Source organism: Pan troglodytes, chromosome 4 (genome assembly GCF_028858775.2).
Source record: "Pan troglodytes isolate AG18354 chromosome 4, NHGRI_mPanTro3-v2.0_pri, whole genome shotgun sequence".
In the NCBI taxonomy this organism is placed as follows: domain Eukaryota; kingdom Metazoa; phylum Chordata; class Mammalia; order Primates; family Hominidae; genus Pan; species Pan troglodytes.
The window spans coordinates 145,925,027-145,948,424 of record NC_072402.2 but is presented as its reverse complement, the minus strand read 5'-3'; the positions used below and the strand labels follow the sequence as shown (position 1 = coordinate 145,948,424).

General features: G+C 34.4%; 1 protein-coding gene across 1 annotated transcript; it reads right to left on the bottom strand.

The window, feature by feature from the left end:
• Positions 1 to 7,106: 7,106 nt before the first annotated feature.
• On the bottom strand, positions 7,107 to 19,482 carry SPINK6 (serine peptidase inhibitor Kazal type 6). Its single transcript, XM_001160722.5, has 4 exons — positions 19,302 to 19,482; positions 16,386 to 16,408; positions 8,212 to 8,327; positions 7,107 to 7,339 (listed from the first exon to the last, which is right to left on the bottom strand). Exons 1-4 carry the CDS (start codon positions 19,357 to 19,359, stop codon positions 7,294 to 7,296), a joined length of 243 nt encoding a protein of 80 aa, XP_001160722.1. The 5' UTR covers positions 19,360 to 19,482; the 3' UTR covers positions 7,107 to 7,293.
• Positions 19,483 to 23,398: the final 3,916 nt, after the last annotated feature.

Genomic DNA, 23,398 nt, shown 5'->3' with positions numbered 1-23,398 from the left:
GGCCATATATAACAAACTCACAGCTAACATCAAACACGGTCGATAAAGAATGAAAGCTTTTTCCTTAAGAGAGGAACAAGATAAGGATGCCTATTTTTACTGCTTCTATTCAATATGGAATTGGAAGTTCTAGCCAGAGAAACTAGGTAAGAAAAAGCAATAAAATACATCCAAATTTGAAAGCAAAAAATTAAATTATTTATGTTTGCAGATGACATGATCTTATATGCAGTACCCTAAAGATTCTATAAAAGAACTTTTAAAGCTAATAAAAATATCAAAGTTGCAAGATACAAAATCAACACACAAAAATCACTTGTGTTTCTCCACATTAACAACAATCCCAAAAAATGAAATAAGAAAAGTTCACTTACAATAGCATCAAAAAGATTAAAATACTTAGAAATAAATTTAATAAAGAGGTGAAAGCCTTGTATATTGAAAACTACCGGTTCCATCCTCTTCCACTGTCTCTGTGGTTCTCAGTTCCTTCGTCTGCAGGAGGAGTGGCAGTGGCCGGGCAGCTCAGCTTCACCAAGGCTTTTGGTGTGCTGGGAGCTGCAGACACCCAGCACTTGTCCTCCCAAAGGCGAAGATGCCTAAAAGAAGGTCAGCTCAGCCTAATGAAGGGGTGGTGAGGGAAGAAACCAAGATCTGCCTAGTTGTCAGGTGAACCTACTCCTTCAAAAGCAGAAACAAAACTGAAAAAGGCACCAGGAAAGGATAAATCTTCAGACCAAAAAAAGTGAAAAATGAAAAGGAGAAAGCGGGAGCAAAGAGAAAACAGGCCAAAGATGTAACCAGAATATTTACCTGTTTAAAATGGAGAAACTAAAACTGAGAAGAGTCCAGCTTCTAATGAAGCCAGAGAGAAAGAAGCCAGGTCTGATTAAAACTATATACCATGTTTTATCAGTGGTCCTTGTCTCTCTACATGTACAACCCAAAGGAATATTTTAATCAACTATTTTGTAAATGCAAGTTTTTTAATAGCTCTAGAAACATATTTAAGAAGGAGGGAATCTCACCTTCCCATTACTTAAGTGTAAGTGCTTTTTATTTAAGAGGTGAAATGGTTCACTGGTAGTTATTTTGGGTACAACCAGAAACTAGTGTGGGATATTGAATTATGGGAGGTATTGACTGTCTTAGATGTCAGCTTAACATTCCATAGATGGTGGGTTAGTTTTTACATCCTCTAATACAAAGCATACACTAAATGGCAATATGGAGTCACAGTCCTGCATTTAATGTCTTCAACATTTTAAATTACATCTATTCCCATGCTGTTTTTCATAGAATTGTTTGTTTCCTGAAGAAAACCACTCTTGATTATGGCTCTTCCTGTCAGAATTGTGTACACTCTGTAACATCTTTTTGGTCATGGTAGTCCTGTTTTCCTAAAACCTTTGTCAATGTGCTGTGAAAGATTAAAGTTTTGAGTACATAGTATGTGTATTAGACTGTGAATTGGTGGGACATACGTAATAACTTATCAACATGTGAACATACTGGGACTTTATAGCCTCTTAAGGAAAATTTGCCTCCAAATTTTAAGTTAGAAAGCCACTGGAATAACTTTTTTAAAAAATTACAATGCATGGCTTTTTAGATTTTCAGTTTGTATCTTAAGAATTGTGTACAAATTGAAATGTCTTTGTACTGACCTTCAACACATCCAATAAAATCTCAATTATGAAAGAAAACTACAGATCACTGTGATAGAAACTAGAGAAGACATAAATACATCACAAGACATCTTCCACTCATGGATTGGAAAATTTATTGCTAAGGTGACAATATTATCCAAAGTGATGTAGAATGATTCCAAGCAGACACATAGCTGTGCTTTATTACTTGGATTCTTTTAGTATGCTCATCTAATCTGAAGGGTAGCTGCAGTGAACTAAACTGGGCCATTAAGAGTACCTGTTTTTATTAGGTCTATATCTTCTCTAACTAAATCAGGGGAAATCTGTTCTGCCTATCTCTCCCTTTACTCAAACTGCAGAACTGAAATTAACATTTTAAAAAGTCACAGGTGCTAAAGCTAGAAGAAAAAAGAAAATCCAAGAAAGAAAAAAGCAGTTCATTAGATGTCCAGTGGAGAGTTAGTCAGCCCATTTGAACACAGGCCTTCTCAGGATTAAACGGTAGTCCCATCACAAAATTAATATAATAGTGCACATACTGGAAATTATGGCTGATGCATGTCACCCTCTTTAAACATTCGCTTAAGGCTTTCTTGAATTATGAATATTTCTATTTCTGATGTCACCAAATATATAAGACTAATCTGTCCAATTCAACATCTACATTCATGTCACTCAATTTATCATAATTATGTAGTATATAGTTTAGAAAATGGGATTGATACTAAGTATCTTAAATTTAAATTCAGTAAATTAAACTCAGTGAATGGGTTAGTTGACATATAGTAACGAGTTACTTCAATGTTTATCTTAGTTATTTTTTCTCTGACCTTTTTTCCCCATGTTGTACCCTTTTTAACTTTTCTGTGTGTGTGTGTGTGTGTATGTGTGTGTATTTTGCTTAAAAAAACCTTCACATTGTCATAAACAGACAGGAAGGCTCCAGAGAACCCCTTTCACTCAAGCCTAATCATTGACATACCACATCATTTTTGTCACGAATTTAACTTCAAAAACAAGTAAGAAGAGAAAAGAAATAAGTGTCTTGGCATCAATTGTAGTGGAGGAATAAGGACAGTTAATGGTTAAAGATTTGGAATGATTTAATTTTAACAATGCTGCCATTGTCATCTGAAGGTATAATAATATGGATGTTGAGATCAAACGAACTATCTTTTTATGCTTTGAAGTTTGAATACAAACCATATGTGAAACAGCATGTTTTGTACTGGATATCACAAAAATGAGGAACATAAACAATTGCAAATATCTGACCCTGTTGACACAATCTCTCTGTGTGTGTTTTGCCATTTTTTAAAATTATACTTTAAGTTCTGGGGTACATGTGCATAACATGCAGGTTTGTTACATAGGTATACGTGTGTCATGGTGGTTTGCTGCACCCATCAACCTGTCATCTACATTAGGTATTTCTCCTAATGCTGTCTCTCCCCTATACCCTTCACCCCCCAACAGGCCCCAGTGCGTGATGTTCCCCTCCCTGTGTCTATGTGTTCTCATTGTTCAACTCCCACTTATGAGTGAAAACATGCAATGTTTGGTTTTCTGTTCTTGTGTTAGTTTGCTGAAGATTATGGTTTCCAGCTTCATCCATGTCCCTGCAAAGGATATGAACTCATCCTTTTTATGGCTGCATAGTACTCCATGGTGTATATGTGCCACATTTCCTTTATCCAGTCTATTGTTGATGGGCATTTGGGCTGGTTCCAAGTCTTTGCTATTGTGAACAGTGCCTCAGTAAACATACGTGTGCATGTGTCTTTATAGTAGAATGATTTATAATTCTTTGGGTATACCCAGTAATGGGATTGCTGGTCGAATGGTATTTCTGGTTCTAGATGCTTGAGGAATCACTACACTGTCTTCCACAATGGTTGAACTAATTTACACTTCCACCAACAGTGTAAAAGCATTCCTTTTTCTCCACATCCTCTCCAGCACCTGTTGTTTCCTGACTTTTTAATGATTGCCATTCTAACTGGCATGAGATGGTATGTCATTGTGGTTTTGATTTGCATTTCTCTAATGACCAATGATGATGAGCTCTTTCTTTTCACGTTTGTTGGCTGCATACATGTCTTCTTTTGAGAAGTGTTTGTTCCTACTCTTCGCCCACTTTTTGATAGGGTTGTTTGCTTTTTTCTTGTACATTTGTTTAAGTTCTTTGTAGATTCTGGATATTAGACCTTTCTCAGATGGATAGATTGCAAAAATTTTCTCCCATTCTGTAGGTCACTTGTTCACTCTGATGATAGTTTCTTTTGCCGTGCAGAAGCTCTTTAGTTTAATTAGATCCCATTTGTCTATTTTGGCTTTTGTTGTCATTGCTTTTTGTGTTTTAGTCATGAAATCTTTGCCTATGCCTATGTCCTGAATGGCATTGCCTAGGTTTTCTTCTAGGGTTTTTATGGTTTTAGGTCTTACGTTTAAGTCTTTAATCCATCTTGAGTTGATTTTTGTATAAGTTGTGAGGAAGGGATCCAGTTTCAGCTTTCTGCATATGGCTAGCCTGTTTTCCCAACATCATTTATTAAATAGGGAATCCCTTCCCCATTGCTTGTTTTTGTCAGGTTTGTCAAAAACAAGCAAACTACAATATGCATAAATCTTAAGTGTGTGTTCACTGAGATTTGAGAGTGTGGATATCTCTGTAGCCCAAATCCGTATATTTTGACTGTTGACTTCTTTTTTTATGTGACTAGCTTCTTCTTTCCAAGAAATGTAAGTCTTCTAGTCTTCTGTGGTTTATTTTTATATACTTTCCCTTCATTTCTGAAGAATAGCTCAGAACTAGACAAGAGATAGTTTATGACAATTTTCAGATACAGCCCCTGACATAAGCCTTAAAATAAATGGTGCAATTAGATTCAGATTTGTATAAGAAAAGAAGAGTTAGGCAGTGTGGAAGAAGATATCATAAAAGACATTTCAGATAGGCAAAGGCAAAGTGGTGAAACTGAAATTTTTGTGTGGAAGAAGGCTGGTAGGAATCTGGTCTGGCTGGTGGGGAGGGTTCCAATAGGAGATACAAGTACTTTCACCAAGGCCCAACATGGTGGCTCATGCCTGTAATCCCAGCACTTTGGGAGGCCAAGGTGGGTGGATCACTTGAGGCCAGGAGTTCGAGACCAGCCTGGCCAACAGGATGAAACTCCTTCTCTATTAAAAATACAAAAATTAGCTGAACATAGTGGTGGGCACCTGTAGTCTCAGCCATTCGGGAGGCTGAGGCACGAGAATTGCTTGAAGCAGGGAAGTGGAGGTTGCAGTGACCTGAGATTGCACCACTGCCCTCCAACTTGGGTGACAGAGTGAGACTTTGTCTCAAAAATAATTTAAAAAATACTTTCACCAATGCTCGGTGATTCTATTATCAAACTATACATAATTTTCTACATGTTTACATTAAAAGTAGCTAAATTGTTTCAGGGAGTAGAAACTAAAGAAGAGATTTAGGTTTACTTTTCCTAATGAGCATCGAATTTAGTCTACAAAGAAAATGGGAAGGTGGAAAGAAACAGCTGAGATGAGCATTTCCAAAAATTGTAAACGTAAAGATAGACATTTTTAGACTAGGAAATAGAACACAAAAAGATCCTGATCGGTGAAGACAATATAATGCTGAAACTGATGACAGAGCTTAATAATAACAGCCACTAACAACTTGGCTTTTGTTATATATTAATGATTAAATGCTTTACATGCATCATATCCTTAGTCTTCATCATAAAACAAAAAGGTAGATATTATTATCTCTGTTTTTCAGATGAAGAAATAATGATGCAAAGAAGTCTAAATGACTTGCTCAAAGGCACATAACTTACATCAGAACCATGATTCACATTCTGGTCTGTGTGACTTGAGTATACCCTCTCTTATCAATGCTGTACCCAAATAATAGACTATGTGTTCATTCTTACCCATCAAGGGGAATAATCTTTAACCATGGAACGGAATGCTCATATAGTTTTTCTAGCATAATCTAATCTATTCCTTGGCTCTTTATCTAGATATTGGATACATCTCTCAGTCTGGCCAGGTCAGTCTTCTTTAATTATATACAATTAGGGGTAACATCCATGTGCATAAAATATATTTGAGATTTTAAAATCAGAAATATAATCTTAATATGCATGGTTAGAAACACATTTCATGCATCAAGGTAAAAGAAAAAATATTAACAATAACTACAAAGTCTTTCCCGAATCAGGCTCATTCCTCTTTTACATCTTCTATTATTTGCCCATTTAGTCAGTCCTCTTCAGTCACCAATGCCTTGCTAAACCTTGAACAAAACAGGCATGCTCCACAACCTTAATGGCTATTTTTAGCATCTCCTTTTGCTCTTCTCCAATATATGTATTTGGCAAATTTCCTCATCTCTGGGTCTTCCAATAAAAACTACTGGAACCAACTGATTTAGTACTGCAAATGGTTACCACCTTTCCCTAAGTATTTTTTATCCATATTAACATATTCTTCTTTTTTTTTCTAATAGCCCTTATAACCTTCTATCTTATTATACCATTTATTATTATATTTATTGTTTTAGTATATTTCTTCCTGTTGGAATTTAAACTTCATTAAATATTGAAGGGCCATTGGCCCGTCTCACTACCATCCACGCTGTATCCAAGGCACCTAGAACAGAATCTACCACAGAGTAGGCCCCAGTAAATATTTGTTGCTGGAGTGATGATTATTACATTGCAGCTAGAGATGTATTCTGTCTGAGTTTCCCCAGTAAGGTGTTATTTATAAAAGCATGCTTTACTACACGAAACTACTCAGAGAAAGAATTCTCAATACTTCCACGTGAATGTTCAGAATAAGATATATATGTATTAAACTGTGGATTTTCATAGTGTTGAGGCAGCTACATGGAGATTGAGCTTGTTATCAACAGAGCTGTGCTTTAACCTTCAGTCTTCTTTTAACTACAGCTGTTTTATTTGCCAAGTGACTGATTTTATTGAATATTCACCATTTATTGTATATTTTGTTACATTATATCTGGTATACCTTATGATACTGCTACTACAGAAAACCATACACTGTATGTCTTTAGAAATTATATAGTCCAAATTTTCCATTCCAGATGCCTAAAAAAATGGCCTGTAGAGAACAAATATTTTTCTTTTATATAACATGCTTTTTATGAAATTGGGAAGGATGAATATTATGTGATCTAATTAATGCTAGATATTTTAAGTAACTGTAAGCATAGCATATGGTCATGTTGTCAAAATCCTTCATTATAAACATGGAGATTCTAAGAATAAGAGAAAGGAAGGGATTTTCCTATGATCTCACAATGACTGGATGGTTAACTTAGATCAGGAAAATAGGTTTCTTGATCCAAGTTTATCCCAGTTCAGTTATTCTCTGTTGTATGTATATATTTTGTTGATCTCAAAGTAAGAACACAGTCAATGCTTTTGCAGAATGTACTTTATTGACAAGTGAATCAAGAGAAATAGACATACATTGAACTCCTCAAGACCCAGGCAGAGTAGGTATGTCTTTATGAATTAAAGGAATCCACCAGCAAAAGTATAAGCAGAAGTGAGAAAAGAAGGCTGCAAAAGCTGGCAAGTCACCAAGAAACATTGGCTTTAACTCAGCATTTTCCAGGATGCTTTAGGCTAATCTTTCCACCACTTTTCCTACAAAAAAGAAAGACAAATTATATACTCAGTGCAATGTCGTAAGTACTCACCATAGAGGTTCTAAACATATTTAACAATGGCATGGTCCATTTAATTATTTGATTCTATAAATTCCATTTATATGATTCAGAAGATGTTAATTAAATGCACTCAGAGGTTACATCTGGCCTAGCTGTGGAAAGTATGAATCTTAAACAGATTTCAGAGTTTTCATAAGTCTTAGACTTTTTGGTACCAATTGCTCATTCTCCAAGAGTAAATATGTATACCATTGAAAAAGGTAAAGGTCACAGGAGAAATAATGACAAAGGGACTATAGTTTTTTCTGACAGAAGATGTAAGAAGTTGAACCAGATATTCAGGCGTTTGACATTTTAGAGCAAGTGACACATTCAAGCCCTCTCAGTAATATGCAGCTATTAATTCAAATCTCATATTACACCACTGACTTTCTCCTGAGAAAAGTTTGGTGATAATTAGTCAGATGTGTTATATATAAGTGTAGACATATGTTCATTATGTATTGATATTGCAAATTCTAATTAGAAACAAATGAAAACATTAAAACATATCAAAATTATTAAATATAATAAGTTATAATGTATAAGATGTGTGAATGTTTTTGAAAACTTGTCTAAGACAATAAAAATAATAACAAAGCAAAGTGATTAAGATTATGTCTTCAAATAATTTAGTATGTAATGTTTTTGTTGCTTTTGACCCATCTGTTTTCAATCAAATTGCCTGAAGCTTGTTTCTTCAGTCTCTATGGGGAGGTATGGGTGTTTTCTATAATACCTCGAAAAAGTGTCTTAGTCTTATGGAAGTTTGTGTTTGCAAGGGTCAGCTTTGATGAATATAATACTTACACCATGGCCTTACAGAAGGCACATTTATTGCCATATGTCTGGCCATCAGAGCCACAGTGTGGGTTAGATTCCCGAGTGCAGTAGACCTTGGGGTCCTGGAACTCACCACAGTCAACCTACCAAAGTAAGCAGAGTGACATTGACATCAGTGCATTCTAAGAGACCATCCTTCAGAACAGAAGCTTTAGACAGCAAACTTTAAAAACCATATATAAATAGTTGTGACATAAAGCATTCTGAAATATAAAATAGCTCTCCTTATCTAATGTATTCTACTTACCTACTTAAGTAGAATACATTAAATATACTTGAGACATTTTCTTTGAGTCACAGGAAACTCATTACAAAGAATACAGATTGTATTCAGGAGTAAATTAATGATGTAGTCAAATGCTAAATGGGTAAAACTTTTTGCTCCAACATTAAACTATTCCAATTGAGAGTGGTTTTTGGTCACGAAACGACTTTTTAAACATCATATTAATGTGCTCTAACAGTACTCCTGTATTGCTATCAAAACATGGATGGGCTGGGCGCGGTGGCTCACGCCTGTAATCCCAGCAATTTGGGAGGCCGAGGCGGGCGGATCACGAGGTCAGGAGATGGAGACCATCCTGGCTAACACGATGAAATGCCGTCTCTACTAAAAATACAAAAAAAAATTAGCCGGGTGTGGTGGCGGGCACCTCGGGAGGCTGAGGCAGGAGAATGGTATGAACCTGGGAGACGGAGCTTGCAGTGAGCCCAGATCGCGCCACCGCACTCCAGCCTGGGCGACAGACTGAGACGCCGTCAAACAAAAACAAGAACAAAAACAAACAAACAAAAAACATGGATGAACCTTACAAGGGGCACCGGACATCATCTGATGCTTGTTACTTTTCCCTGTGGATGCAATATCCATCCATAAGCTCTTGAAAACAAAATTCTAATGTGTTTATGTATATACACAAACTAATATATATAGGATATGTATATATAAAGTATATCTCTAAAGTATATATATACTCTATCTCTAAAGTATATAGATACTAAATATATCACTTATATACACATAAACTAATATATATATAGGATATGTATATATAAAGTATATCTCAAGTGTATATATACTCTATCTCTAAAGCATATAGATACTAAATATATCTACTTATGTATATTATAAATATATATTTATATACTAAATATATATGCTTTAGAGATAGTCTTGCTATGTTGCTATATATATAAAATATATAATATAATATATAAATATATACAATATATACTTTATATAAAATGTATAAATATATAGTTTATATAAAATATATAAAATATATATTGTATAAATATAGTTTATGTAATATATAAAATATATATTATATAATATATAAATATATACTATATAATATATGATATATATTATATAAATATATATACTTATATAATATATAATATATAATATATATTATATATAATAATATATTATTATATATAATAATATAATATATATTATTATATATAATAATATAATATATATTATTATATATAATAATATAATATATATTATTATATATAATAATATAATATATATTATATAATATATATTATATAATATATTATATATTATATAATATATATTATATAATATATATTATATATTATATAAATATATAAATATATACTATATAATATAATATATTATATAAATATATAAATACATATACTTATACAAAATATATACTTCATATATATATATAAAATATGTATTTTAGAGATAGAGTCTTCCTCTGTTGCCCTAGCTAGTCTCAAACTCTTGGCCTCAAGACATCTTCCCACCTCAGCCTTCCAAGTCACTAAGATTATAGGTGCATCTATGTCTTTTTATTACCTTACCCTGTTTCAGAGTCTGTGGAATTTGAACTTTTGTGCTCACTACAATCATTTAGTAATGGCTGCCTAAGTTGCTGTGTTTAAAATGATTCTAAGGTTGCACTATTGTTGAGAACATATGTTATGACTAATTAATAATTATTATTATGGGCTCCATAGTAGGAATGGTAGCACCTGTGCCACTAACATATCCTTTCAACTATAGCTGTTTTTCCAAAGTAGTCTGGAGTTTTAAGATTGTTTTCAACACAATGTCAATTAAGTCCATATTTGGTGTGTAAATGACATTTGAGCCATTATTTCAAGAGTAATGACAATAAGCAATAGGTTAAGCTGAACCCCTCCAAATATATCTGTGTGGAATGAAGTGACACTTACATATGGAGAGAGGAAACTTGCTTTATCTCTGTCTAAAATGATACTGTCTTGTGTTTATCAATTGCTTCAAAATATTCCAGCTACTTTCACACAGATTATCTCAGTTGAGCCTAGCACAACTGAACCCACACCCAAGTATTTTCTTCCTCTGCCCCATGGAAGAAGACTAGGAAGAGCAAAGCATTTCAATAAATGAAAGCAAATCAATCAAGTGGCATATGAACAAACTTCCATAGAACAGATAAATATCATACTCTTAAATTTTAGTGGCCTTCAATGATCTCTGAAGTAAGCTGAGAATTGTGTTTTAGAACCTGTTCCGCCATTGACTGTCTGTGTTATCTTGAACAAAGGACTCAATGCCTGCACCTCAATTTTCTTAACCAAGAAACAACAGGGAACACACGTCATGCCTAATTTTCAGATTCCCAAGGTTTTTATAAGGAACAAATGTGGTCATATAAAAGTTGTAGAGAACTAATATAGAATATTTGAAATAGTTCTGGGTTAAGAGTGTAGAAAGTAACCTTATTACAGGTCTATGCTAACTACAGTAGCTCTAAAAGATCTCTGTAACTCATAGAAAATCATCAACACCATGAGATTAAATGGTATCTTGGGAGTCTTCTAGCTTTGATGGTTCAAGATTTATCAGTGAATACTTTCAGTGATGTGTTTTAAATAAAGCTGTTATGTCCTTAACTTCAGCTGGATAAGAGAAATAGCAACTTTTACCCAAATACTTCCTCCTTTAATTTTAGAGAGCCTTCTAAACTCACTCTGTGAGACATTTTAACATGGTGGCTGGGCAGGAGAGGACCACTCTCTGTGGGCCCCAGGGGTTGGAGAAGGTGCAAATTGCTTCTGGAAATTTGAGCTTATATGGTCATTAAGTCAACTAAAGACTCAGGATTATTCATATATAAGTCTAGTGTTTTAGGTTTACAAATAAAACCAATGAAAATTTGCAATCACACAAACATAGATTTGGGATATATAATGGCATCTCTTCTGTCTATTACTGACAAACACTACCTATGTGGTTAAATAATTTCCATTCTTTACCATATCTGTTTTCCTAATTGCTACCAAGCTTGGCTTCCCCTCACCCTTATTTCCCTCCCCTTTCTACTCTACTGAAACTGCTTTCAAAAATACAGAATACATCTATTGGTTGTTTTAAAACTTTCATGATTTCCTCATGACATATGCTACTCTTGATCACTCCAACCTTTTTGAAACTCTTTCCAGACTTTCATTATATGTTGGTTCTCTGGTTCTCTGTTTCTTCCCTCTCTTGCTGTCTTTTCTTTTTTACTCCTGAATATTAATTATGGTCATTTCCTAGATAGTTTAATATACTTGGTTTTCTCTTCCTAATGACATATAATTTCCCATATGGTAATGAAAAATCCCAGAATATTTTTCATAGATTTTTTATAAATATCTCAAACTCTAACTCTCAATGGTCAAATACATACATATATAGGTATGTATAAATACATACCTATATATACATACATATGCGTACAAATACATACATATACATAAATACATACATATAAATACATACATATATGTATGTGTATATGTATGTATAAATACATATGTATGTGTATGTGTATACATACATATGTGTATACATACATACGTGTATACATACATATATGCATACATACATATATGCATGCATACATACATGTATGCACACATGCATGCGTGCATACATACATATATGTATTCATACATGCATGCATACATACATGCACGCATACATACATATATGTATGCATGCATGCATACACACGCGCGTACATACATGTATACGTACATGCATACATACATGTATACGTTCATGCTGCATACATGTATACATACATGTGTGCGTACATGTGTGCGTACATACGTATATACATGTATGCGTACATGCGTATATACATGTATGCGTACGTACGTATATACATGTATGCGTACGTACGTATATACATGTATGCGTACGTACGTATACATGTATACATACATACGTATACGTATACATACATATATATAAAACCTTTTACTCAATAATTTCATTCATACTTAAGACATTTATGTGCAAAATACAACTCTTTTCTTTCAAACTAGTTTTGTATTCTGTTTTTTCCATTTTTCATGATAGCAGCATTTTTTAGATTCTGCAACCCTCCCTCAGATGGAAACATTGCCATTTATTTTCCCTTGTGTTACCTTCTGCATTGCTTTACCTCATTTTCTTTGCCAGTTCCAAATTTACTGCCTATACCAGTTCTCAACATTTCTTGTCTGGACCAATAAAATAAGTTTTTATCCCCTTAATTTCGGCTGGGTGAGAGAAATAGCTACTTTTGCCCAAATACTTCCTCCTTTAATTTTAGATAGCCTCTAAACTCACTGTGTGAGACATTTTAACATGGTCTCTTCCTCATTTTCCTCCTAATTTCAAATCTTTCCTGCATGTGAACACAAGTTATCTTATTTGAAACTAATATACTTATCATATTATTTGCTTAAGTGAGAATAGTAATCACTACCTTATATTTGCTTAAGAAATTGTACTGCTCAAAGCTCTTTGACATTCACTACACAATGGCCCTCTATTGCTGATTAAAAGCAGTATGCAGCCACGGAAAGCTCACTCCATATGGAGTCAGGAGTCTTGAAGTGTTGACTTTGCAGCTTTACTGTTGTTGGTAGATGTAAGTCAGCTAGACCTCGTTTCTGAGGCTTTAGTTTTTCAATTTGTAATTAAGTTATAGGTACTAGATAACATTTCCAAATTTTATTTAGACATTTTGTCAGTATATTAATTTTAAGCAAAATCAAGCTAATTAGGAAAAATGAAAAACTTCAAACTCATTAGAGTCATGGAGCATTGTTTTACCAATTGTATGAAAATTCACCAATTCTTATCTTAAAATACAAGCAAAAATAAACTTAAGTATTTCAAAAAGTATTGTAACAGAAAATCGTTGCCAATCATTGCTTCTAAAAGGCTTGTTCTGGTTATTTCATTTCGAACTATTCATCTAAACAGCTCTTTAAGGATAAGGTTCCCAAATACAGAGCCTGATAGGAAAATATAAAGATATTGAAGGCAATGCAGTAAGTGATTCAAAAAGCAAAATGTATTCAGTCAAAGGACTATCTTTATTCTGAAAATGTGTCTTTTAAACATTTTGGTGCTATACAACAAATTACTTAATGAAACGCTAGTGATGACAAATAGTAGTTTTATTTTACTCTTATTGTTATTATTGTGCCATTTAATCTATCTCCTTGGCAAATTAAAGAGTTGTCAGCATATTAGTCATTTACATTTACAGGGAAAATTTTACTGGAATATGATTTCCAAAAGTCTGGCAACATGATTTTGTTTAGCTTGAATAATCTTTTCAAATTAATGTGATATTTTTTGAAGTCCATAATTCAGACTGCTAACTATAATTTCCTATCAGTTGTCTCATCATGTAGAGAATTCTTGGCATGAGAAGAATGACTTCAGTGTTGGAGGAAATCTTACTTCCTTTTGTCCTGGCTGGATCAGACTTGAGCAAGCATGCTCCTAATGATAGTTTCAATGTCTTCTGCTGGCATTGAAACTTCCACCCTCCCTCCAGGCATGCAAAAGAGAAATGGCAGCCTCAGTACCATTTAAAAGTATAGGAGCTTCCCTGTCATTTATATTTGAGTGGAGAAGAGACAGCAGCCTTGGCAGGACAGGCTTGGTTGATAACAATTCAGACAGTTAGGGCAGGAAGGGGCTTCAGAGATCATTGAATTCAAATCTTCATCTTAGTAATGTGGAAACAAAGGCAATGAGAAGGGAAACCACATTTTTCAAGTCATACAGCAAGTAAGTATGAATGAGGACTCCACTCATCTATATTATCTGACTCCAGAGCCAATGCTTCCCAATACAGTTTGCCTCCTCTTACCTAGGGAAAAATGCTCAGTTTTCTTATGTATAAATGTCATCTGGATAATTATTTAAAATGCAGACTCAAACTCCCTACCTTTCTGATTATTATTCAATGTCTTGCATGATGTCTGGGGATCTGTATATTTAGTAAGCAATCCAGGTAATCATGAAGCAAGCAAACTATAAGACTTTGGCCCATCTAAAGCATAAAATCTGTAAGTAGTAAAATTTAAATGAACTAGAAAACACTCTGCAGTGGCACAATCTTGGCTCACTGCACCTCCACCTCCTGGGCTCAGGGGATTCTCCTGCCTCAGCCTCCCAAGTAGCTGGGACTGCAGGTACTCCACCACGCCTGGCTAGTTTTTGTATTTTTAGTAGAGATGGGGTTTCACCATGTTAGCCAGGCTGGTCTCTAACTCCTGGCCTCAGGTGATCTGCCCACCTCAGCCTCCCCAAGTGCTGGGATTACAGGCATGAGGCACCGTGCCCGGCCCTTCAGTAGGTTTTAAGGAGACCCCAGCCTTCCTTCTCCCCTTTTGGGCCTGACCAGCTATACTTTGCCATCTCTCCCAGCCACACACCCCGCCAAGTACTACGCAGGGACCCCCACCCAGGGGCCCTGCTCCATGAGATAATGTGAAATATGTCTGTGGACCAAATGCAATAAAACCTCTGTTTGTAAGAAAAAAAAATCTGAGGAATCAACGTTCAAAGAAGGGAAGTAACGTGTGTGTTAATGAGAAAACTAGGATTAAATTCCATATTTCTTAATTCTATGAGTAATGGTTTTACTATATTTTACTACCTAATGAGATATGAAATGTGTTGGCTGGGTGTTATGTCCTTTCCTTGTGTGTTTGTTTTCATGTTTAGTATAGACCATATTATCATGCTTATTTAAACATAATAATACAACTTGAAGGTATACAGTTTCATATGACAATGCCAACACACATGTGTGCATGTGTTAGACATACACCTAAGTGCACATGCATGTACACACACACACACACACACACAAATGCATCATCATTTGTAAGATGCATCCTAATTTCTGAGATGCTAAAATTTAAAAAACTAACATTCTTATATAATGCAGTGGGTATATCAGGGTTGGAAAATATTTCCAATGGCTTTGCCAACTCCAATTAGTTAGCAGTAGTGTCTAGAAATTGTCGTGTCAAAGGTATAACAAGGCACGCCAAGGCTAAACAAGAACTAGTGCCAAGACCAAGTAGAAATGCTTAATATGGACAAAGGAACAGGATTGGCAGAACAAATAGTACTTGTGTTGTCCTTTGACAGTTAAAATGAAAAAGATAGAAAGACATTGGTGAACTAATTTGGAGGAAAAAAAATCCAATGATGAAGATAACTTGTGCTCATTCCAGTTTTTAAACCAAATATTATTAAAATTTGAGTGAATCAGTCTGTATATCCTCATTACAGAGCAGTAAACTAGTTTCTTGTCTACTTTCAGTTCTTATTTCTGAAAAAGAAATAATAACTTATATCCTAACTTCTTCAGAGGATGTTAATTTTTAATCGATAACTAATACATATATAGCCTTTAATGGCTTGCCAAATACTTTCACATTGTTTAAATAATTTAAATATAATTGCAATTCTATGAAGTGAATAATATTATCCCTTTTCTATAGTTGTAGAACTTGCAGCTCAGAGAAGTTGAGTAACTTCCCCAAGATCACACAGTGAAATCAATGATAGAGCATTAATTTTATCCCAGATACATCCTATTTTTATTTATATTTATTCTTCCCTAAAAAATTATGAGAATGTGTGGTTAGGTTCTTTTAAACTGACAAGAGTTTAGTTAAAGAATAATAATTTCTGCTGATGTCTGCATAAGGTTTGCCTGCTCATTGTTTTTGCTCTGTTAACCATAGACAAATTTCTTTTTGGCCAGTGAAGATCAAGCCAAGCACCACCCAGGCAGAAAGAAGAGATAAAAATAGGCACTAACCTGTCCTCCCTGACTGAAGACACCTGAAAGAAAAGCACAACATTCAAACACTGTAATTCATTGATGTACAAAAAGCGAAATTTTCAACATTAGGAAATTCCTAATATCTACTCCTGGTACTTGGCTATCTTAAAAAGTCATCGTATTTTTTGTTTGTTTGTTTTTGTTTTCTTTTCTTCTTCTTCTTCTTTTTTTTTTTAATCTGCTCACTTCTTAAGAAGGTCATATAAAGACATGAACCATGAGGAGGTAACAATTGTTGGAGGTTAGGGTGGGGTAGAAAAAAAATGGATTAAGGATCTGGAAATTCATGTTACAGTCCTAGCCCAGTCACTAATTTACTACGAAAATGACCTTATCATCGCTGGTCTCACTTTGGAGAAGTTGAATTGGAAAGTATCCTCTACCTTTGACATTTCAAGGTTCATTTCATGCAGTTCCTCCCAAAAGCCTTTGCCACAGGCAGTTGGGAAAGAGATTAAGCTTGTAGTTTGTTCTTTGAGTTTGAAATTACTCAACTTTTAAAACTTGGCCCAAATATAAACTGGTAAGGAACAACTCATTCATTCTTGTGACTTATTTCTCCTTTTACATCTCTCTAAATTCCTAAAAAGGGAAAAGATCCCATATATATAGTCTTGTTTCTCTCCCTTTTCCTTTCTCTTAATATTGTATGTGTAATTTTAGTTTGTGTGACTAATTAGGTCAGTGGTTTAAAATACTTAAATAATAAAATCCCTCAATCCAGTCTTGGAATGGGCTGCTGAGTTTTGATGTGTGGCCATTCCTATGGGACTCCTTTCCCAATCCCTCTGACACATAAGCCCAAGGGCACCGCAATGAGAGAAGAGTGTGGATTAGCAGAATCCATCTCCAATGATAGCCAACACTTATGGGATAACAACCGGAAATTCCTTAACGCACAATCTCTAATAATAAAGATAAGGAGAAAACAAGCTGTTGTTTTTTAATTTGAAAGAAGGTTACTGTTCATTTTTTCAGCAGTGATTACCAGCCTCATTGATTTATCACTAGCAATATGGGTGATTATTAAAATGACAAATTCTTAGGGCAATCACTTAAAAATTCTATTATATAAAACCAGAGAGTTCCTGGACAGTCCATATTTTTTAAAGACTCTAAGTGGTTTTTATAGCCAGGGATAATTTATTATTATAATTTTCAGTAAGTCTCCACTGTACAAATCTGTCATCAAAAGAGGAGAGATTTGCCTAATGTCTCATACGTAGGAATTGGCAAGGCAAAAACAGGATTAATAGTCACAATGACGGAGTCCAATTTAGTACTCTTTTTATTAAACTTTATTAGGGCAATAATGTTAATAGACATTTGTTAAACATGCACTATACCCCATCCATTATGTTAAGCATTGTACATGCCTTTTTCTCATTTAATTCTCCACACAGAGATAGTCCTTTATATGTTTATTTTATATATGAGAGAAATAAACATCAGAAAGGTCGCAAAGCTATAAAATGAAAGTGCTGGGGCTAAAATTCACTTTACTCTGTTTCAACATTAAGGCCCTTAAGCATTATGGCCTCCCAAATACTATCTAGTATGTCTGTGAAGCATCCATGCTTTGGTAAACTGTATTAGTCAACCAGATCCTGTTAAAGATCAATTCACCTTTGTAAAGAGAAGAAAAGGGAATAACAATTGGTTTCTGAGACTATCTTTGCAGCTAAACTTTACATAGTCAGATATATATTTTTCTGCCATCTCAGCAACTGATTGAACTACACATTAAGGTTATTTGGCTTTAGTAGTCAAGCTTACTCCATAATATCACAGGAATCCTTTACCCATTTTTTTTGTATTTCTAAGTGTATTTGTTTATGTAATTATAACCAGCTACAGTGAACACTGGCTTCTCTATCAGCTAAATCTCATTGATTTTCTTTTTACTTGTACAGCCATTTAAAATCTTGCATAGTAGTAAAATTCATCTGCTACTGTCACACAAAATGATACATAAGATATGGAAGGTCCCAGGGCTTAGTTTTATTTCTATTATTTTACAAATGACAAAATATCTCAGAAAATTATGATATTTCTTTAAGTAACACAGGCCATTAATAGAAGAGATGAAACTAGGTCTTAGGTCTAAAAACTAGCATTTGCTTTGTGCCCTACAACGTGAAAGAGTAGAATAATAAGGAAGGAAAGAAATAGCTTATGATGGACCTGCTCATTCCGATGGTTCTGTCATAAAAAACATAACCTTGAAGTATGATTGTGCTTTGAACCTCACTAAAGTGTCCAAAGATATTCTCCTTCTCAAAGATTATTTAGCTCACCAGAAACATATGTTTCTGCATTCTAAGTTTCAGTTACATATTTTCAAAGATTTTTCTCATTGAGTTTCCAATTTCCCCATTGTCTTAATTTAATTATTTGAATGTCTTTGTAATAATAACTAAGGGGAGGAAAATATTCCTTTGTTCTGGAAAGCAAAACCAATATTTAATGCAATTATCCATCCTCCAATCCAGTTTTATGGAACAAACATTAAATGTGATGGCAAGAGAATCTGATTCAAATTCCAGATTCTAACTACTAGTTGCAAGTCTTTTGCTGATTTTCTCAATTTCTATGTTCCACATTTTCTTATATGAAGAACAGAGATAGAAATACCTTATTATGAGTCTCAGAGACAATACATAAAATCCCTTGGTACATGCCTAGAATATAGTATATGCTCAACAAATCACAGTAATTTTTATAATTATTACCATAACCATTGTCGTCATCACAATGATTATTATCATTATGATAATCTCTCAGAATTGGTCTTTTACATCAAAATCATTAGGATTTAAAATATGATAAACAACTACTCATCATATCCGGTTCAGTATAAATATGGGATCTTAATTTTAAGAAAAATCTTACCTGTTAAAAAGCAGAAAAGAGCCAGAGAGAGGAGCAGAAACATGCCTGACAGCTTCATTGTGTCAGTTAGCTCACTCAGATCAAGGCTGCTTTGTCCAGCTGAGGTTCTCTGTCAAGACAATTCCCAGAAAGCCCTAAAATACATTCAGACCACATGAGTCCTATGCAGTTTATGCATTTATTGGGGCCTGCCAACACATTAAAAAAATGCTTCATGCTCCCCATCAATCTTAAAAATTGGGACAATTATGTGTGTCGCACCTCAGATCTTATTAATAGAGGATGTCATTTTCTACTGGTAGCCTACATTTTCCTAACAACCAATACATCCTCCTGGCTCTTCTCTCTAAAGTTTACTACATTATAGGGATGATTCACTGGTTGAGTTCCACTTGATTCTTGTATTTCTTTCAGACAGGTCCTACATGTCTGTGGTCCAAGTGAGTAACCACAGGATAATGGAATCTTGGGTGTAACTTGGATTTTTAGAGACCAGATCATCCAAGGTGTACCTAAAGGAGACAGATATTCTACACAGTAGCTAGAACTGCATTAGAAGAAGCATTTTCTGAGCAGGAATCAGCTTATTAATTTTTAAATCATTATTGCAGTCAAATGCCAGTGGTTGTCCAGTTTTGAGTCAAAATAAATAGGGAAGTCAATTATTTTCTTTAATTTGTAACAAAAATTTGTTTTTTAAAGTTACTGAATTTAATTTTCTTTTTTTTTTTTTTTTTTTGAGATGGAGTCTTTCTCTGTTGCCCAGGCTGGAGTGCAGTGGTGCAATCTCAGCTTACTACAGTCTCTGCCTCCCGGGTTCAAGCGATTCTCCTGCCTCAGCCTCCCGAGTAGCTGGGACTACAGGTGCCTGCCACCATGCCCGGCTAATTTTTGTATTCTTAGTAGAGACGGGGTTTCACCATGTTGGCCAGGCTGGTCTCAAACTCCTGACCTCATGATCCGCCTGCCTCGGCCTTCCAAAGTGCTGGGATTATAGGCGTGAACCACTGTGCCTGGCCTGAATTGAGTTTTTGAAATGAGCAATATATTTCCTTTTACTTTTCATATAAAAGTTAGATGAATCACATTATCTTTCATGGCCAATTTAATTGCAAGATAGATCAAAGAGTGCGATGCCACAACCTTCTTTCAGGAAACAGCAACAAAAGAGAATGGTTGTAGTGATAACAAGAATGTCTACCTCAAATCATAAACTGCTATTGAAAATATCATGAAGGAAATCATCTTAAAGTCCTTTACAGAAAGACGTAGGTCAGATGTTAAAAGTATTCAAAGACACTACTGAAAAACCTTAAAAACTGTATTTAAAATTTTCTTCAATCCTTTATGGGAAGAGGAGTCAAAATAGCTAGAAAAACAAAATATATGGGAAATTGCTTAAGTCATGAAATTTAAAAACAACAGTTGTACAATTTACCCACTTGTAATCTTTAAGTATGTTTTCTCATTCATATGAGATAATATAAAGATCAGTTCCTAAAACTAAAGCATTGCATAGCATGGTTTTAGGTACTGCTGTGACCTTCCTCCCTCTTTCCATTCTACTTCCTATGTTTCTTCCTTCTTTTGACCACCTTTTTTTCCCTCCTTCTGTGACTGGAAAGTACAGAATTAGTCTAATAATAATCTTATGTCCAAAAGTGGCAAAAGTTTGAAAGCATAAACAAATAGTAATAAAAAAAATCAACGTAACAGTGGTAGTCGATCATATGCCATCATTAAATTCACGGTGATGTTTCTAAACTTCCTGTTTAAACTTCTTCCTCTCTCCCCAGAGTTTCATTTTTGGTCCTTGCTTCTCATATTCACCTCTATACTCTCAGTCACTGTTCACCTAAATATTACCATCTCCCTATCTTCCAGTCTTTCCTTCCCTGCTTTCCTCTGATCTTCAAGAGTTCTTTTTTAATAGGTGATTTTTTAATAGAATTATTCTTATTTAGAATGACTCTATCCTCTTTTTCAGAATGTTTTCAATTCTCTATCCTCAACACTTACACTACCTACCACAAAAACGCTTAGGAACATGAAAGCACATATTAAGTATTGGCTCTGGATAGACATAGGGAAGGAAATATTATAAATATATATAGTTTAAGAAAGAATCTGGTCCCTAATGATTGAATTATCCTTTTTCTTAGGTTTCTGAGGCCATATGAAAGTTTTTGGTTTTGTTTTAATACAACCTAAAGGAAAAGGTAAGAAACATTCTCTGGGAAATCACTTAATTGGCTCTTTAAATAAGAAGGTGAAATACTAGAAGTTAATAAATTAAAGGCAATTATTCACAGACTACATAAAATTATAGTCGTTTGGCTGCATAGCAAGTAAAAGACAGTCGTTTGAATTTTGTTTTATTTAATTCCCTGAAGAAAAATAGGAAAAGTTTAAAAAATCTTAACATTAAAGAATAAGTAAACGTCAATATACTGAATCAGGCAAAAGCAAAAAAGAAACAAAAAATAAAAGAAAGGGAGATGTGGGAGAATGCAGTAGAAGCCATGGCTCTTATATAGACATACTAGAATGCAGTCCCAACATACGTACAGTGGTCTTCCGAAATATAGCTATGCATACATTTTTATGTAAAGACACAAACCCTATAAGAATATATTTTTGATGTAAAATTTATTGTATAAACATTATATATTTACTAAAAAATTACTATTCATGGTAGCATGTAAAATCATCTGCATTTCATTTAATACACGTGCAAGAGAATTTAAGGTAAATTTTAATTCTGTCATTTTTTGCTGCCAACTATATATATAATATTATTTCATTTATTGAAATGCAGCTTCATTGCTTTCAGAATGCTTAGCTCTGAATCCAAGGAGATACATATATCTGTGCCTGTGTGTTTTAACATTTTACTTGTTCATATGCATTTTCCTTTTCCCACCATTGCTTATATATATTGTAAAATGTATTATTTTGAAATGTCATTTCTCAGACAGCTATGTACTCTATTTTCTCTCAAACCCCTGAACCCTTCCACCATTTAGCATAGGGCATGAAATAGAGGCTTTTTTTGTTAAATAAAAAAAGGACAGCCACCACCTTAATCCAAGAAAGCATTAATCGAGGAAGTCAGTGCTTGCCATTGAATTATTAAGTGGTCTTTGTTAACATCCTTAGCTGTACAATAGACTAAAGTCAAGCATTTTTCATTTGCAACTATCCGATCTTTATTCAGAGTGAAGATTGTTTTTCTTAGAACTTCCATTGGACCACTTAGGAAAAGAGGAGAACTGTTTCCTAGGACTAAGAGGAGGGGTTCGGGAAGAGAAGAAAAAGGGGGTTTTCGAGCTTAGACTTCATCGTCCTGGTTTAGTTCAAATTCCTTGGCTGTTGGAGGTATCTAAAGCATTAGTCAGCATATCATGGGTAAAACAGAGTGGGCAGTATCGAGGAAGATATCCAAGTATTTGGACTTTATAGCAGTCTTACAGGAGTCTGTCATGTTGCAATGAAGATCAGAAAAAGCAGCTGAAATCCATAGTCCCCAAGATAGCCAAGTGCTGGGAGGGCTCAAGAACAAGAAGGGTTTTTATTTCAGAATAAGGGACTTTGAGTTAAGAGACATTACAATTGATAGCTTGATGGGGGGAATCATATAACTCAGCAGAGTATGATAACACATGAAACAGATAACAGGGAGCTGGGTAATGGAGAACCAGGCCCTCTATGATACAGTGACCATAGGAGTTTTATTACACTGCAAAAATTCCTGGAGAGATAGAAGTCAATATCTAGGGACCAACTGGTAAGAAATACCTCACCAGGTGCCAATGTCATGTAAATGTCATGAAGTTATGTAAGCTTTGTCCTGGATTCAAATGTTATATTTGGGGGGGAAAAAGGGAATAAAAAGGGAGAACCAGAGAGACACACTAAATTTGTAAAATGTGAGTGCTTAGTGGGAAAGATTTTTTTTTCAATGTGGTATCTGTTGTACTTTCAACCATGCTTAGCAATTAATAGCCATTCAGAAAATCTTTGTTGAATGACTGAGATCGAAATACCTTTAATTAATAACATATTTTCTGATATTACACTGAAATGAAGATAACAAA

Coding starts and splice junctions, on each gene's coding strand:
- SPINK6 (XM_001160722.5), bottom strand. CDS start 19,359: ATGAAGCTGTCAGGCATGTTTCTGCTCCTCTCTCTGGCTCTTTTCTGC. Junction 16,409..19,301: donor TCTTTTCTGCTTTTTAACAG/GTAAGATTTTTC, acceptor CTTTTCTTTCAG/GTGTCTTCAGTCAGGGAGGA. Junction 7,340..8,211: donor GCCTTCTGTAAGGCCATGGT/GTAAGTATTATA, acceptor TCTTTTTTGTAG/GAAAAGTGGTGGAAAGATTA.